A 17,589-nucleotide genomic window follows, 5' to 3' on the forward strand; every position below is an offset into this window, starting at 1 on the left:
CATTCCTGGGAATCACTGCATTCCTGGGATCTGCTGCATTCCTGGGAATCACTGCATTCCCGGGAACCGCCACATTCCCGGGAACTGCCCACATTCCCAGGAGCTGCCACATTCCTGGGAACCACTGCGTTCCTGGGAACTGCCGCATTCCTGGGAACTGCTGCATTCCTGGGAATCGCTACATTCCCAGGAATCACTGCATTCCCAGGAACCGCCACATTCCTGGGAACCGTTGCCTTCCTGGGAACCGCTGCATTCCTGGGAACCGCTGCATTCCTGGGAATCGCCTGCATTCCTGGGAACCGCTGCATTCCCAGGAACCGCCACATTCCCGGGAACTGTTGCCTTCCTGGGAACTGCTGCGTTCCTGGGAACTGCCCGCATTCCTGGGAACCTCTGCATTCCCAGGAATCACTGCATTCCCAGGAACCGCCGCATTCCCGGGATCTGCTGCGTTCCCAGGAACCGCCACATTCCCGGGAATCGCTGCATTCCTGGGAACTGCCCAGATTCCCGGGAACTGCCGCATTCCTGGGAACCTCCAGATTCCCAGGAACCACCTCCTTCCCGGGAACCGCCGCATTCCCGGGAGCCGCCGCATTCCCGGGAACCGCCACATTCCCGGAAATGGCCGCATTCCCGGGAGCCGCCGCATTCCCGGGAGCCGCCGCATTCCCGGAAATGGCCGCATTCCCGGGAATCACCGCATTCCCGGGAATCAGCACATTCCCAGAAATGGCCGCATTCCCGGGAACCGCTGCATTCCCGGGAGCCGCCGCAGCTCCTCCGGGCGGGATCCGATCCGGGCTGTTCCCGGCTCTGAGGAACCGTTCCCGGTGCTCTCCAGAACCTGAACATGACGGTGGCGCAGGATTGGTGCCTGGCCCTGCAGAGGATGATGAAGGTCAAGGAGGAAGAAATCCACTCGGCCAACAAGTGCCGGCTGCGGCTGCTGCTGCCCGGGAAACCCGACAAGTGAGGGGAGGGAGGAGGAGGAGGAGGGTGGGGTGAGGAAGGTGAGGAAGAGGAGGTGGATTGGATGAGGGTGGGGGTGAGGAAGAAGATGAGAAAGAGGATGAGGAGGATGAAGAGCAGGATGAAGGTGATGGGGATGATGATGAGGAAGAAGAGGATAAGGGAAGAGGAGAAAGGGGGAGGATGAAGATGATGGGGATGAAGATAATGATGAGGATGATGGGGATGAGGATGAAGATGAGGATGAAGATGAGGATGGGGAGGAGGAGGAGGATGATGGGGATGAGGATGAGGATAAGGAAGAGGAGGAGGAAGAGGAGAAAGGAGGAGGTGGAGGAGGAGGAAGAGCAGGATGAAGATGAGAAGGAGGATGATGGGGATGAGGATGAAGATGAGGATGAGGAGGAGGAGGAGGATGATGGGGATGGGGAGGAAGAGGAGGATGATGGGGATGAGGATGAAGATGATGATGAGGAGGATGATGAGGATGAGGATGAAGATGAGGAAGATGAGGATAAGGAAGAGGAGGAGGAAGAGGAGAAAGGAGGAGGTGGAGGAGGAAGAAGAGCAGGGTGAAGATGATGAGGATGAGGAGAATGAAGAAGCGGAGGACGATAATGATGATGAGGAGGATGATGGGGATGAGGATGAAGATGAGGATGGAGAGAAAGAGGAGGATGATGGGGATGAGGATGAAGAAGAGGAGGATGATGAGGATGAGAATAATGATGGTGAGGAGGGAGGAGGATGAAGATGAGGAGGAGGAAGATGATGGGGATGAGGATAAATGATAGGATGAGGAGGATGATGAGGATGAGGATGAAGTTGAGAATGAAGATGAGGAGAAGGAGGATGACAGGAATGAGGAAGAAATGAGGAGGAGGAAGATGGGGATGAGGATGAAGATGATGATGAAGAGGAAGATGATGGGGATAAGGATAATGATGGGGATGATGGGGTGAGGATGAAGTTGGTGAGGATGAGGATGATGATGATGAGGAGGATGATGAAGATGAGGATGAGGATGATGATGATGAGGAGGAGGATGATGATGATGAGGATGATGAGGATGAGGATGAAGATGAGGAGGAGGAGGAGGATGATGGGGATGAGGATAACAATGATAGGGGATGATGGGGTGAGGATGAAGATGATGAGGATGATGGGGGTGAGGATGATGATGATGATGAGGAGGATGATGGGGATCAGGATAACGATGATGAGGATGAAGATGATGATGAAGAGGAGGATGATGGGGATGAGGATAACAATGATAGGGGATGATGGGGGTGAGGATGAAGATGATGGGGATGAAGATAATGATGAGGATGATGGGGATGAGGATGAAGATGAGGAGGATGATGGGGATGAGGATAACAATGATAGGGGGTGATGGGGGTGAGGATGAAGATGAGGAGGATGATGGGGATGAGGATAACAATGATAGGGGGTGATGGGGGTGAGGATGAAGATGAGGAGGATGATGGGGGTGAGGATAACAATGATGGGGATGACGGGGTGAGGATGAATTTGATGAGGATGACGGGGATCAGGATAACGATGGTGAGGATGAGGATGGTGAGGATGAGGATGAGGCTGAAGGCCGCCGTGTCGCGCAGGTCGGGGCGCCCCATCAGTGTCATGGTGGTGTTCATCACGCCCAGCCCGCTGAGCAAGATCTCCTGGGTGAACCGGCTGCACCTGGCCAAGATCGGCCTGCGTGAGTCCGGCCCGGCCCGGCCCGGGAGGGAACGGAACGGGAACCGGGCAGGGAGCCAGGGAGGGCTGGAGAGGGTCTGGGGGCTCTGGGAACCTTCTGGAGAAGGTCTGGGAATTTTCTGGGAAGGTTGGGGAGGTTCTGGAGAAGGTTTGGGAGGCTTTGGGGAATCTTTGGGGAGGTTCTGGAGGTTTGGGGAGGTTCTGGAGAAGGTTTGGGGAGGTTTTCGGAGAAGGTTTGGAAAAGTTTGGGGAATGTTGGGGAGGTTCTGGAGGTTTGGGGATGTTCTGGAGAAGGTCTGGGGGCTTTGGGGAAGCTTGTGGAGAAGGTTTGGGAATTTTCTGGGAAGGCTGGGGAGGTTTGGGAGGTTTTGGAAAAGTCGGGGAATGTTGGGGAAGTTCTGGAGAAGGTTTTGGGGAGGTTCTGAGAAGGCTGGGGAGGTTCTGGAGGTTTGGGGAATATTGGGGAGGTTCTGGAGGTTTGGGGAATGTTGGGGAGGTTCTGGAGGTTTGGGGAGGTTCTGGAGAAGGTTTGGGAGGCTTTGGGGAACCTTGTGGAGAAGGTTTGGGAATTTTCTGGGAAGGTTGGGGAGGTTCTGGAGAAGGTTTGGAAGGTTTTCGGAGAAGGTTTGGAAAAGTTTGGGGAATCTTTGGGGTGGTTTGGGGAAGTTCTGGAGAGGGTTTGGAAAAGTTTGGGGAATGTTGGGGAGGTTCTGGAGGTTTGGGGAGGTTCTGGAGAAGGTTTGGGAGACTTTGGGGAAGCTTTTGGAGAAGGCTTGGGAATTTTCTGGGAAGGTTGGGGAGGTTCTGGAGAAGGTTTGGAAAAGTTTGGGGAATGTTGGGGAGGAGATTCCAGAGGTTTGGGGAGGTTCTGGAGAAGGTTTGGGGAGGTTTTTGGAGAAGGTTTGGAAAAGTTTGGGGAATGTTGGGGAGGTTCTGGAGGTTTGGGAGGTTTTGGGGAAGTTTGGGGAGGTTCTGGAGAAGGTTTGGGGAGGTTTTTGGAGAATGTTTGGAAAAGTTTGGGGAATGTGGGGAAGGTTCTGGAGGTTTGGGAGGTTTTGGAAAAGTCGGGGAATGTTGGGAAGATTCTGGAGAAGGTTTTGGGGAGGGTTTTGGAGAAGGTTTGGGAGGTTTTGGAGGACATTTGGGAGCTTCTGGAGAAGGTTTGGGAGGTTTTGGAAAAGTTTGGGGAGATTTGGGAGATCTGGGAGGTTTTGGAGGAGGTTGGGAAGGTTCTGGAGGAGGTTTGGGAGAAGGTTTTGGGGAAGGTTTAGGAGCTTTCTGAGGTTGGATAATCCCATATCCACGAGCCAGAACCCCCATCCCAGGGAATGCCTTACAATGGAATTTTTTCCCATAAATTTGTTTTTTTGGGATTTTTTTCCCCCTCCACACTGCAATAACTCCGCGGAGGGGATGGGACAGATCCCAGCTCCATGGGAAGCGGTGGATTGGGGTGGGGATGGATCCCAGAGGGGGATTTGGGGTGATCCCGGTTTTCCCGGTTTTCCGCAGGGGATGAGAACCAGCCGGGCTGGCTCTGCCCCGACGAGGACAGGAAGAGCCGAGCGCCCTTCTGGTGCCCCATCCTGTCCTGCCACATTCCAGCCTTCTCCTCCAAAGCCTTGGATCTGCAGGTGAGAGCCGGAAAAAACCCCGGATCTGGCTGGGAAAGGCACAAATCCCATCCTGGAGGGGATGGAAAATCCCAAATCCATCTGGGAAAGGCACAAATCCCAACCTGGAGGGGATGGAAAATCCCAAATCCGGCTGGGAAAGGCACAAATCCCAACCTGGAGGGGATGGAAAATCCCAAATTTGGCTGGGAAAGGCACAAATCCCATCCTGGAGGGGATGGAAAATCCCAAATTTGGCTGGGAAAGGCACAAATCCCAACCTGGAGGGGATGGAAAATCCCAAATCCAGGTGGGAAACATGAAAATCCCACTCTGGAAGGGATGGAAAATCCCAAATCCATCTGGGAAAGGCACAAATCCCAAACTGGAAAGGATGGAAAATCCCAAATCCAGGTGGGAAAGGCACAAATCCCAAACTGGAGGGGATGGAAAATCCCAAATCCAGATGGGAAAGTCACAAATCCCAAACTGGAGGGGATGGAAAATCCCAAATTTGTCTGGGAAAGGCACAAATCCCATCCTGGAGGGGATGGAAAATCCCAAATCCAGGTGGGAACGGCGCAAATCCCATCCGGGAGGGGATGGAAAATCCCAAATCCAGGTGGGAAAGGCACAAATCCCAACCTGGAGGGGATGGAAAATCCCAAATCTGGCTGGGAAAGGCACAAATCCCACCCTGGAGGGGATGGAAAATCCCAAATCCCAAACTGGAGGGGATGGAAAATCCCAAATCCAGGTGGGAAAGGCACAAATCCCAACCTGGAGGGGATGGAAAATCCCAAATCCATCTGGGAAAGGCACAAATCCCAACCTGGAGGGGATGGAAAATCCCAAATCCATCTGGGAAAGGCACAAATCCCAACCTGGAGGGGATGGAAAATCCCAAATCCAGATGGGAAAGGTGCAAATCCCCTTTCCCTTCATATCCATGATTTTGGGGTGGAAAAGCACAAATCCCATAAATCCCACAGTGGAGGGGCTGGAAAAGGCAGGGATTGATGGAATCTAAGGGGGAAAATTTGGAATGGCAGCCGGATCCCAAATTTTGGAGCTCTGACTGATCCCCTGCAAGTTTGGGATGGTTTGGATTCTCTAATCTCTTTCCCTTCATATCCATGATTTTGGGGCAGAAAAGCACAAATCCTACAGTAGAGGGGCTGGAAATTATGGAATCAAAGGGGGAAAGTTGGGAATGGCAGCTGGATCCCAAATTTTGGGATCTGCACGGATCTGCTGCCTCCTTGGGGTGATTTGGGTTCTCAATCCCCTTTTCCTTCATATCCATGATTTTGGGGTGGAAAAGCACAAATCCCATAAATGCCACAGTGGAGGGGCTGGAAAAGGCAGGGATTGGGGCATTGCAGGGGGGAAATTGGGGGATTGCAGCCGGGCTGGATCCCAATCCCAGTCCCAATCCCAATCCCAATCCCAGTCCCAATCCCAATCCCAATCCCAATCCCAATCCCAATCCCGATCCCAATCCCAGTCCCAATCCCAGTCCCAATCCCAGTCCCAATCCCAATCCCAATCCCAATCCCAATCCCGGTCCCAATCCCAGTCCCGATCCCGATCCCAATCCCAATCCCAGTCCCAATCCCGATCCCAATCCCAATCCCAATCCCAGTCCCAATCCCAATCCCAGTCCCAATCCCAGTCCCAGTCCCAATCCCAGTCCCAATCCCAATCCCAATCCCGATCCCAATCCCAATCCCGATCCCAATCCCGATCCCAATCCCAATCCCAATCCCGATCCCGATCCCAATCCTGATCCCAATCCCAATCCCGATCCCAATCCTGATCCCAATCCCGATCCCGATCCCGCCGTTCCGGTTCCCCAGCTCGGAGCTGCCGTCCACAATCCCGTCCATTCCTCGCTCCTGGGCTTCTCGGCCGTCAGCACCTCCCTGCCCCAGGGATTCCTGTGGGTGAGCACGGCCCAGCCTGCGGGACTGGGGTCATTTGGGGTCATTTGGGGTCATTTGGGGTGGTTTGGGGTGATTTGGGGTTTGGGGTTATTTGGGGTTTGGGGTTTGGGGTTGATTTGGGATTTGGGGTTATTTGGGGTTATTTGGGGTGATTTGGGGTTTAGGGTTATTTGGGGTTTGGTATTTGGGGTTGTTTGGGGTTTGGGGTTATTTGGGGTTTTGGATTTGGGATTTGGGGTTGATTTGGGGTTTGGCATTGTTTGGGGTTTGGTGTTGTTTGGGATTTGAGGTTATTTGGGGTTTGGGATTTGGGATTTGAGGTTGTTTGGGTTTGGTGTTATTTGGGGTTACTTGGGGGGTTGGGATTTGGGGTTTGGGGTTATTTGGGGTTATTTGGGGTTTGGGGTTATTTGGGGTTGGGATTTGGGGTTATTTGGGGTTTGGGGTTGTTTGGGATTTGGGATTTGGGGTTATTTGGGGTTATTTGGGGTTATTTGGGGTTGTTTGGGATTTGGGGTTATTTGGGGTTATTTGGGGTTTGGGATTGTTTTGCGGTTAGGGATTTGGGGTTATTTGGGGTTTGGGGTTGTTTGGGGTTTGGGATCTGGGATGGCTCTGGCTGGAATCCTGGGATGTTCATTCCTGGTTTTCCTGCCCCACAGGAGGGAGGGGGGCAGGAGGGGGCAGGTAGGGATCTCTGGGTGAGCACAACCCCAGCGGCTCCCAGGATTTGGGATTATTGGGGGTTTTGGATCTGGGATTGGGATTTGGGATGGCTCTGTTGGAATCCCGGGATGCTCATTCCCGCTTTTCCCGCTTTTCCCTGATCCAGGTGGGAGGGGGGCAGGAGGGGGCGGGGGGGCAGGTGGAGATCTTCTCGCTGAACCGCTCCGTGCCCCGCACCGTCAAATCCTTCCCGGTGCCGGCCCCGGTGCTGTGCATGGAATTCATCCCGGAGCCGCATCCCGAGGATCCCGCGGAGCCGGGAACGGCCCCGGAGCCGACCCCCAACGCCCCCCAGCCCGCAGTGTGCCTGGGGCTGCAGGACGGCAGGTGAGATCCCGGATCCCAGCCCTGATCCCGAATCCCAGCCCTGATCCCGAATCCCAGCCCTGATCCCGAATCCCAGCTCCCATCCCGAATCCCAGCTCCCATCCCGAATCCCAGCTCCCATCCCAAATCCTGGCTCCCATCCCAAATCCCGGCTCCCATCCCAAATCCCAGCTCCCATCCCAAATCCCAGCTCCCATCCCAAATCCCGGCTCCCATCCCAAATCCCGGCTCCCATCCCAAATCCCAGCTCCCATCCCAAATCCTAGCTCTCATCCCGAATCCCAGCCCTGATCCCAAATCCCAGCTCCCATCCCAAATCCAGCTGCCATCCCAAATCCCAGCTCCCATCCCAAATCCCAGCTCCCATCCCGAATCCCAGCTCCCATCCCAAATCCCAGCTCCCATCCCAAATCCCAGCTCCCATCCTGGATCCCAGCCCTGATCCCAAATCCCAGCTCCCATCCCAAATCCCAGCTCCCATCCCAAATCCCAGCTCCCATCCCAAATCCCGGCTCCCATCCCAAATCCCAGCTCCCATCCCAAATCCCAGCTCCCATCCCAAATCCCAGCTCCCATCCCGAATCCCAGCTCCCATCCCAAATCCCGGCTCCCATCCCAAATCCTGGCTCCCATCCCAAATCCCAGCTCCTATCCCAAATCCCAGCTCCCATCCCAAATCCCGGCTCCCATCCCAAATCCCAGCTCCCATCCCAAATCCCAGCTCCCATCCTGGATCCCAGCCCTGATCCCAAATTCTGACTCCCATCCCAAATCCCAGCTCCCATCCCAAATCCTGGCTCCCATCCCAAATCCTGGCTCCCATCCTGGATCCCAGCCCTAATCCCGAATCCCAGCCTGATCCCAAATTCCTGGCTCCCATCCCAAATCCCAGCCCTGATCCCAAATCCTGGCTCCCATCCCGGATCCCAGCCCTGATCCCGAATCCCAGCCCTGATCCCGAATCCTGGCTCCCATCCCAAATCCCAGCTCCCATCCGGATCCCAGCCCCCATCCCGAATCCCAGCCCTCATCCCAAATCCCAGCTCCCATCCCAAATCCCGGCTCCCATCCCGAATCCCAGCTCCCATCCCGAATCCCAGCCCTGATGCTGAATCCCAGCTCCCACCCTGTTCCCTCTCCACGCTCCGGAGCCGATCCCGTCCCCAGTCCCGCTCCCGCTCCTGCTCTCTCCTGGCGCTGCGGGGCCAATCCCGATCCCAAATCCCAGCCCCGACCCCGCTCTCTCCCTGTGCTCCGGGGCTGATCCCGAATCCCAGCCTTGATTCCACCGTCTCCCGGTGCTGTGGGGCTGATCCTGATCCTGATCCTGTTCTCTCCCCGGACCAATCCCGATGCTGATCCCGGGTTCTCTCCCTGTGCTGCGGGGCTGATTCCAATCCCGATCCCGTTCTCTCCCTGTACTCTGGGGCCAATCCTGATCCTGATGATCCCGATCCTGTTCTCTCCCTGCTCTGTGGGGCCAATCCCGATCCCGATGATCCCAACCCCGCTCTCCCTGCCTGTGCTCCAGGGCTGATCCCAATCCCTGCCCGCGCTCCGGGGTTGATCCCGAGTCCCAGCCCTGATCCCACTCTCTCCCTGCGCTGTGGGGCTGATCCCAATCCCAGGTTCTCTCCCTGGTGCCGGTCCCGATGCTGATCCCGGGTTCTCTCCCTGTGCTGTGGGGCCAATTCCGATTCCAATCCTGTTCTCTCCCCATACTCCGGGGCCAATCCTGATCCCAATGATCCGATCCTGTTCTCTTCCCATGCTCTGGTGCCAATCCTGATCCCGATGATCCTGATCCTGGTCTCCCTGCCTGTGCTCCAGGGCTGATCCTGATCCCTGCCTGTGCTCCAGGGTTGATCCCAAATCCCAGCCCTGATCCCACTGTCTCCCTGCTCTGTGGGGCCAATTCCAATCCTGATCCTGTTCTCCCCCTGTGCTGCGGGGCTGATTCCGATCTAATGATCCCAACCCCACTGTCCCTGCCCACGCTTTGGGGCCAATCCCGATGATCCCAATGATCCCAATCCCACTGTCCCTGCCCGTGCTTTGGGGCCAATCCCGATGATCCCAATGATCCCAATCCCACTGTCCCTGCCCGTGCTTTGGGGCCGATCCCGATGATCCCAATGATCCCAACCCCACTGTCCCTGCCCACGCTTCGGGGCCAATCCCGATGATCCCAATGATCCCAACCCCACTGTCCCTGCCCATGCTTTGGGGCCAATCCCGATGATCCCAATGATCCCAACCCTGCTGTCCCTGCCTGTGCTCTGGGGCCAATCTCAATCCTGTGCTCTCCCTGTGCTGCGGGGCTGATCCCAATCCCGTGAATCCCGATGATCCCAATGATCCCAATCCGATGATCCCAATGATCCCGACCCTGCTGTCCCTGCCCGTGCTTCGGGGCCGATCCCGATGATCCCAATGATCCCAACCCCACTGTCCCTGCCCACGCTTCGGGGCCAATCCCGATGATCCCAATGATCCCAATCCCACTGTCCCTGCCTGTGCTCTGGGGCCAATCTCGATCCTGTTCTCTCCCTGTGCTGCGGGGCTGATCCCAATCCCGGTGATCCCGATGATCCCAGTGATCCCAACCCCGCTGTCCCTGCCCACGCTTTGGGGCCGATCCCGATGATCCCAGTGATCCCGACCCTGCTGTCCCTGCCTGTGCTCTGGGGCCAATCCTGATGATCCCAATGATCCCAACCCCGCTGTCCCTGCCTGTGCTGTGGGGCCAATCCCGATGATCCCAATGATCCCGACCCTGCTGTCCCTGCCCACGCTTCGGGGCCGATCCCGATGATCCCAATGATCCCAACCCCGCTGTCCCTGCCTGTGCTTTGGGGCCAATCCCGATGATCCCAGTGATCCCAATCCCACTGTCCCTGCCTGTGCTCTGGGGCCAATCTCGATCCTGTTCTCTCCCTGTGCTGCGGGGCTGATCCCAATCCTGGTGATCCCGATGATCCCAATGATCCCAACCTGCTGTCCCTGCCCACGCTTGGGGCCAATCCTGATGATCCCAATGATCCTGACCCTGCTGTCCCTGCCACGCTTTGGGGCCAATCCGATGATCCCAATGATCCCAGTGATCCCAATGATCCCAATCCACTGTCCCTGCCTGTGCTTTGGGGTCGATCCTGATGATCCCAATGATCCACCCCACTGTCCTGCCCGTGCTTTGGGGCCGATCCTGATGATCCCAATGATCCCGACCCTGCTGTCCCTGCCCACGCTTCGGGCCAATCCCAGTGATCCCAATCCCACTGTCCCTGCCGTGCTTCGGGGCTGATCCCAATGATCCCAGTGATCCCGACCCTGCTGTCCCTCCCGTGCTCTGGGCCAATCCCAATGATCCCATGATCCCGACCCTGCTGTCCCTGCTGTGCTTGGGGCCAATCCTGATGATCCCAGATTGATCCCAATCGCACTGTCCCATGCCCACGCTTTGGGCCAATCCCGATGATCCCAGTGATCCGACCCTGCTGTCCCTGCCCGTGCTTCGGGGCAATCCCGATGATCCCAGTGATCCCAACCCCACTGTCCCTGCCCACGCTTTGGGGCCAATCCTGATGATCCCAATGATCCCGACCCTGCTCTCCTGCCCTGGCTTCGGGCCAATCTCGATCCTGTTCTCTCCCTGTGCTGCAGGCTGATCCCAATCCCGGGATCCCGATGATCCGATGATCCCGATCCCGCTGTCCCTGCCCACGCTTCGGGGCCAATCCTGATGATCCCAATGATCCCAATCCCGATGATCCCAGTGATCCAATCCCACTGTCCCTGCCCACGCTTTGGGGCCAATCCCGATGATCCCAATGATCCCAATCCCGATGATCCCAGTGATCCCAATCCCACTGTCCCTGCCCACGCTTCGGGGCCAATCCCAATGATCCCAATGATCCCAATCCCACTGTCCCTGCCCACGCTTTGGGGCCAATCCTGATGATCCCGATGATCCCAATGATCCCGACCCTGCTGTCCCTGCCTGTGCTGTGGGGCCGATCTCGATCCTGTGCTATCCCTGTGCTGCGGGGCTGATCCCAATCCCGGTGATGCCGATGCCAATGATGCTGATGCCGATGATGATGCTAATGCCGATGATGCCGATGATGCCGATGATGATGATGCCGATGATGATGATGCTGATGATGATGCTGATGCCGATGATGCCGATGATGCCGATGATGATGATGCTGATGATGATGATGCCGATGCCGATGCTGATGATGCTGATGCTGATGATGCTGATGATGCCGATGATGCCGATGATGCTGATGATGCTGATGCCGATGATGATGCTAATGCCAATGATGATGCTGATGCCGATGATGCCGATGATGATGATGATGCTGATGCCGGTGCCTGTGTCCCGCAGCGTGCTGGTGTTCGGCGCGGTGGCGGCGGGGACGCCGGTGCTGCAGCGGTGCCGCGTGCCGGGCGCGGTGCCCGTGCTGTGCCTGCGGAACAGCCCCGCGTTCCTGCTGGCCGGGCTGCAGGACGGCGCCGTGGCCGCCTTCCCCCGCAACCACGGTGAGCGCCCGAAAACCCCGCGGGAACGGGGCGGGGGCTGATGGGAAATCCCATCGGGATTGGGATAAATCTGCCTTTAGGATAAATCCCCACATGGATTGGGATGGATCTGTGTTTGGGATATCCCATCGGGATTGGGATAAATCTCCCTTTAGGATAAATTCCCCTTTGGGATATCCCACATGGATTGGGATGGATCTGTGTTTGGGATATCCCATCAGGGTTGGGATAAATCTCCCTTTAGGATAAATCCCCACATGGATTGGGATGAAGCCCTATTTGGGATATCCCATCGGATTGGATGGATCCCTGTTTGGAATAGCCTGTTGAGATTGGTTAAATCCCCCTTTAGGATAAATTCCCCTTTAGGATAAATTCCCCTTTGGGATATCCCACATGGATTGGGATGGATCTGTGTTTGGGATATCCATCGGGATAAATCTCCCTTTAGGATAAATTCCCCTTTGGGATATCCCACATGGATTGGGATGGATCTGTTTTTGGGATATCCCATCAGGGTTGGGATAAATCTCCCTTTAGGATAAATTCCCCTTTGGATATCCCACATGGATTGGGATGGATCTGTGTTTGGGATATCCCATCGGGATTGGGATAAATCTCCCTTTAGGATAAATTCCCCTTTGGGATATCCCACATGGATTGGGATGGATCTGTGTTTGGGATATCCCATAGGGATTGGGATGGATCTGTGTTTGGGATATCCCATCAGGGTTGGGATGGATCTGTGTTTGGGATATCCCATAGGGATTGGGATGAATCCCTGTTTGGAATATCCCATTGGGACTGGGATGAATCCCCATTTGGGATAAATCCCCTCTTAGGATGAATCCCCCTTTAGGATATCCCACAGGGATTGGGATGAGTCCCTGTTTAGGATACCCCATTGGGATTGGGATGAATCCCTGTTTGGGATATCCCATCCGGATTGGGATGAATCCCCCTTTAGGATAAATTCCCCTTTAGGATAAATCCCCCTTTGGGATATCCCACATGGATTGGGATGGATCTGTGTTTGGGATATCCCATCAGGATTGGGATGGATCCCTGTTTGGAATATCCCATTGGGACTGGGATGAATTCTCATTTGGGATAGCCTGTCACAATTGGGATAAATCCCCTCTTAGGATAAATCCCCCTTTAGGATATCCGATCAGGATTGGGGTTAATTCCCCTTTAGGATATATCTGCATTTAGGATAAATCCCTCACTAGGATAAATCCCAGGTTAGGATATCCTATTGGGATTGGGATAAATCCCCCTTTAGGATATCCCACAGGGATTGGGATGAGTCCCTGTTTAGGATACCCCATTGGGATTGGGATGAATCCCTGTTTGGGATAGCCTGTTGAGATTGGGTTAAATCCCCCTTTAGGATAAATTCCCCTTTAGGATAAATCCCCCTTTGGGATATCCCACATGGATTGGGATGGATCTGTGTTTGGGATATCCCATTGGGATTGGGATGGATCTGTGTTTGGGATATCCCATTGGGATTGGGATGGATCCCTGTTTGGAATATCCCATTAGGACTGGGATGAATCCCCATTTGGGATAGCCTGTCACGATTGGGATAAATCCCCTCTTAGGATGAATCCCCCTTTAGGATATCCTATGGGGATTGGGATGAATTCCCCTTTAGGATATATCTGCATTTAGGATAAATCCCCCACTAGGATAAATCCCTGGTTAGGATAAATCCCTGGTTAGGATATCCTATTGGGATTGGGATAAATCTCCCTTTAGGATAAATCCCCACATGGATTGGAATGAAGCCCTGTTTGGGATATCCCATCGGGGTTGGGATGGATCTGTGTTTGGGATATCCCATAGGGATTGGGATGAATCCCTGTTTGGAATATCCCATTGGGACTGGGATGAATCCCCATTTGGGATAAATCCCCTCTTAGGATGAATCCCCCTTTAGGATATCCCACATGGATTGGGATGAGTCCCTGTTTAGGATACCCCATTGGGATTGGGATGAATCCCTGTTTGGGATAGCCTGTTGAGATTGGGTTAAATCCCCCTTTAGGATAAATTCCCCTTTAGGATAAATCCCCCTTTGGGATATCCCACATGGATTGGGATGGATCTGTGTTTGGGATATCCCATCGGGATTGGGATGGATCCCTGTTTGGAATATCCCATTGGGACTGGGATGAATCCCCATTTGGGATGGCCTGTCACGATTGGGATAAATCCCCTCTTAGGATGAATCCCCCTTTAGGATATCCTATGGGGATTGGGATGAATTCCCCTTTAGGATATATCTGCATTTAGGATAAATCCCCCACTAGGATAAATCCCTGGTTAGGATAAATCCCTGGTTAGGATATCCTATTGGGATTGGGATAAATCCCCCTTTAGGATAAATCCCCCTTTAGGATATCCCACATGGATTGGGATGAATCCCTGTTTAGGATACCCCATTGGGATTGGGATGAATCCCTGTTTGGGATAGCCTGTTGAGATTGGGTTAAATCCCCCTTTAGGATAAATCCCCCTTTAGGATATCCCACATGAATTGGGAAGAATCCCTGTTTGGGATATCCCGTCGGGATTGGGATGGATCCGTGTTTGGGATATCCCATTGGGACTGGGATAAATCCCCCCTTAGGATAAATCCTCCTTTAGGATATCCTGTCGGATTGGGATGAATCCCCCTTTAGGATAAATCCCCTTTAGGGTAAATCCCCCCTTAGGATAAATCCCCCTTTAGGATAAATCCCCATTTAGGATAAATCCCCCTTTAGGATATCCTGTTGGGATTGGGATAAATCCCCGTTTAGGACAAATCCCCATTTGGGATATCTCATCGGGATGAATCCATATTTAGGATCTATAATTGGGATATCCTGTTGGGATTGGGATAAATCCCCACTTAGGATATCCCATCAAGATTGGGATAAACTCTGTTTAGGATATTCCATCGGGATCAATTCCTGTTTAGGATCCATATTTAGGATATCCTGCTGGGATTGGGATAAATCCCCACTTACAAGATCCCGTCAGGTTAAATTCCCATTTAGGATACTCCATCGGGATCAATTCCTATTTAGGATCCATATTTAGGATATCCCATCAGGATAAATCCCTTTTTAGAATAAATCCCCATTTAGGAGATCCCATGGGGATGAATCCATATTTAGGATCAATATTTAGGATATCCTATTGGGATTGAGATAAATGCCCACTTAGGACATCGCATTTAGGGTAAATCCCCATTTAGGATTTCCCATTGGGAAAAATCTCAATTTTTCCTGTGTTTTCCCAATATTTTCCCCTTCCCTTGGCAGCCCCAGAGCAGGAAAATCCCATTTTCCCGTGGTGGATCCAAACAAACTCGTTTTGGGGGAAAACTTTGGGGAAATGGTCCTGGAGAGGGGCTGCTGCAAGATCCAGGGTGGGATCACAAGGAATGGGAATTTTTGCCTTCCCAAAATTCCCGGTGTTGGGGCTGGAAATGGTGTTGGCCCCCTCTCAACCCCCCCATGTGGAAAATTCTCTTTATTCCCTGGATTTTGGGGTCATTTTCCCAGGATTTGGCTCAGCTGAGGTCCCATCCTGCTGCAATCCCTCTTCTGCAGGAATTCCTGGGTTGGGAAATTCCCCGTTTTCATCACTAGGGGGTTGGGGAGAGCCGGGAATCCGGCGGAATTTTCGGACACAATTCCGGGTTTTCTCCAGGAAAAGCTGCAGGAAGCAGCACCTGTTTGAATCCTGAGCCACCCAATCCCCCTAAACTGGGATTTTTTGGATTGTGTCCATCCCCTTTCCCAAATGATGGCAATGCTTGGAGCCAATTAAAAGGATTTAATTAATTTTAATTGATTAAACAGCAGCCACAGGGGGAGTTTTAACCTCATCCCGACTTTTTGGGAAAAATTAACTTCCCTGGAATCGCTCCTTTTCCCTGGAAATTGGGATATGCTGAGAGCAGGGCTTGGAGCATCCAAAGGCTTAAAATTCCTGGGACGTGAGGGTTTGGATACAAAAACATGGATTGGGAATAAAAAGAGGGAAAGTGATGATGGATCGGAGCCTCTGGCCATGGGTTCATCCTGATCCAACTGCTCCCGGATCCTTGGGACTGGGCCTGGAGTGGAGTGAATCCGTTTGGAAAAATGGAATTTGGGCTTTCCCAAGGAGCCTTCAGGGTGGAGGTGGCCGCTCCTTCCCTGCTCCAGTGCCGTGTGCGGCGGGAAAAGGGAATTTTGGGAATGTGGGGAAGTGGGAATGACCCTCCCGGTGACCCCTGGGGGAGCTCAGCTGCACCTGGAGCTTCCCGGCTGTGCCGAGTTCCCTGTTTTCCCTTTTCCCTGTTATCCCATTCCGTGTGTGCTCAGCATTCCCTGTTTTCCCTTTTCCCTGTTATCCCATTCCGTGTGTGCTCAGCATTCCCTGTTTTCCCTTTTCCCTGTTATCCCATTCCGTGTGTGCTCAGCATTCCCTGTTTTCCCTTTTCCCTGTTATCCCATTCCATGTGTGCTCAGCATTCCCCGTTTTCCATTACCCTGTTCCATGGGTGCTGAGCGTTCTGTGTTTTCCTTTTATCCCCATCCCCATTATCCCGTGCCCTGTAGTTATCCCATTATCTGTTACCCCATTCCCTGTTATCCCATTCCATTATCCCATCCCTGTTATCCTATTCCCCATTATCCTATCCCCATTATCCCATTCCCTGTTATCCTATTCCCCATTATCCTATCCCCATTATCCCATCCCTGTTATCCTGTTCCCCGTTATCCTATCCCCATTATCCCATTCCCTGTTATCCTATTCCCCATTATCCCATTCTGTTGTCCCATTCCCTGTTATCCTATTCCCCATTATCCTATCCCCATTATCCCATCCTTGTTATCCTGTTCCCCATTATCCCATCTTGTTATCCTGTTCCCTGTTATCCCATTCTGTTATCCCATTCCCTGTTATCCTGTTCCCATTATCCTATCCCCATTATCCCATCCTTGTTATCCTGTTCCCTGTTATCCCATTCTGTTATCCCATTCCCTGTTATTCTGTTGCCATTATCCTGTTCCATTATCCCATTCCCTGTTATCCTATTCCCCATTATCCTATCCCCATTATCCCATCCCTGTTATCCTGTTTCCCGTTATCCCATTCCCTGTTATTCTGTTGCCATTATCCTGTTCCATGTTTTCCCATTCCATGTTTTCCTGTTCCCTGTTACCCCGTTCCTGACCCCATTCCCGGTGATCCCGTTCCCAGAGGGTTTGTGGGACGTGGGCTCAGTGTGGATGCTCTGGGTGGGGTCGGGACCCATTCCTGGCCCCATTATTCCCGGTGATCCCGTTCCCAGAGGGTTTATGGAATGTGGGCACAGTGTGGATGCTCTGTGTAGGGTCGGGGCCCATTCCTGACCCCATTCCTGACCCCATTCCTGACCCCATTCCCGGTGATCCCGTTCCCAGAGGGTTTATGGAATGTGGGCTCAGTGTGGATGCTCCAGGTGGGGTCGGGGCCCATTCCTGACCCCATTCCTGACCCCATTCCTGACCCCGTTCCTGACCCCATTCCTGACCCCGTTCCTGACCCCATTCCCGCTGATCCCGTTCCCAGAGGGTCTGTGGGACGCGGGCTCCCTGAGGGTGCTGCAGGTGGGGTTGGGGCCCATTCCTGACCCCGTTCCTGACCCCGTTCCTGACCCCATTCCTGACCCCATTCCCGCCAATCCCGTTCCCAGAGGGTTTATGGAA

At 53.6% G+C, this 17,589-nt stretch overlaps 1 protein-coding gene across 8 annotated transcripts in view; it reads left to right on the plus strand.

Annotated features, from left to right (window-relative positions):
- ARHGEF10L (Rho guanine nucleotide exchange factor 10 like) overlaps positions 1 to 17,589 on the plus strand; it is an 85,217-nt gene that overhangs the window by 59,154 nt on the left and 8,474 nt on the right. For all 8 annotated transcript variants that reach the window (XM_064730412.1, XM_064730414.1, XM_064730415.1 and 5 more), the window contains 6 exons: positions 848 to 975; positions 2,595 to 2,695; positions 4,207 to 4,328; positions 6,167 to 6,253; positions 7,086 to 7,306; positions 11,697 to 11,851. In XM_064730412.1, coding sequence (XP_064586482.1) covers positions 848 to 975; positions 2,595 to 2,695; positions 4,207 to 4,328; positions 6,167 to 6,253; positions 7,086 to 7,306; positions 11,697 to 11,851 — 814 coding nt within the window. The remainder of the gene's footprint in view (positions 1 to 847; positions 976 to 2,594; positions 2,696 to 4,206; positions 4,329 to 6,166; positions 6,254 to 7,085; positions 7,307 to 11,696; positions 11,852 to 17,589) is intronic.

The sequence above is a fragment of the Zonotrichia leucophrys genome, chromosome 21 (assembly GCF_028769735.1).
Source record: "Zonotrichia leucophrys gambelii isolate GWCS_2022_RI chromosome 21, RI_Zleu_2.0, whole genome shotgun sequence".
In the NCBI taxonomy this organism is placed as follows: Eukaryota; Metazoa; Chordata; class Aves; order Passeriformes; family Passerellidae; genus Zonotrichia; species Zonotrichia leucophrys.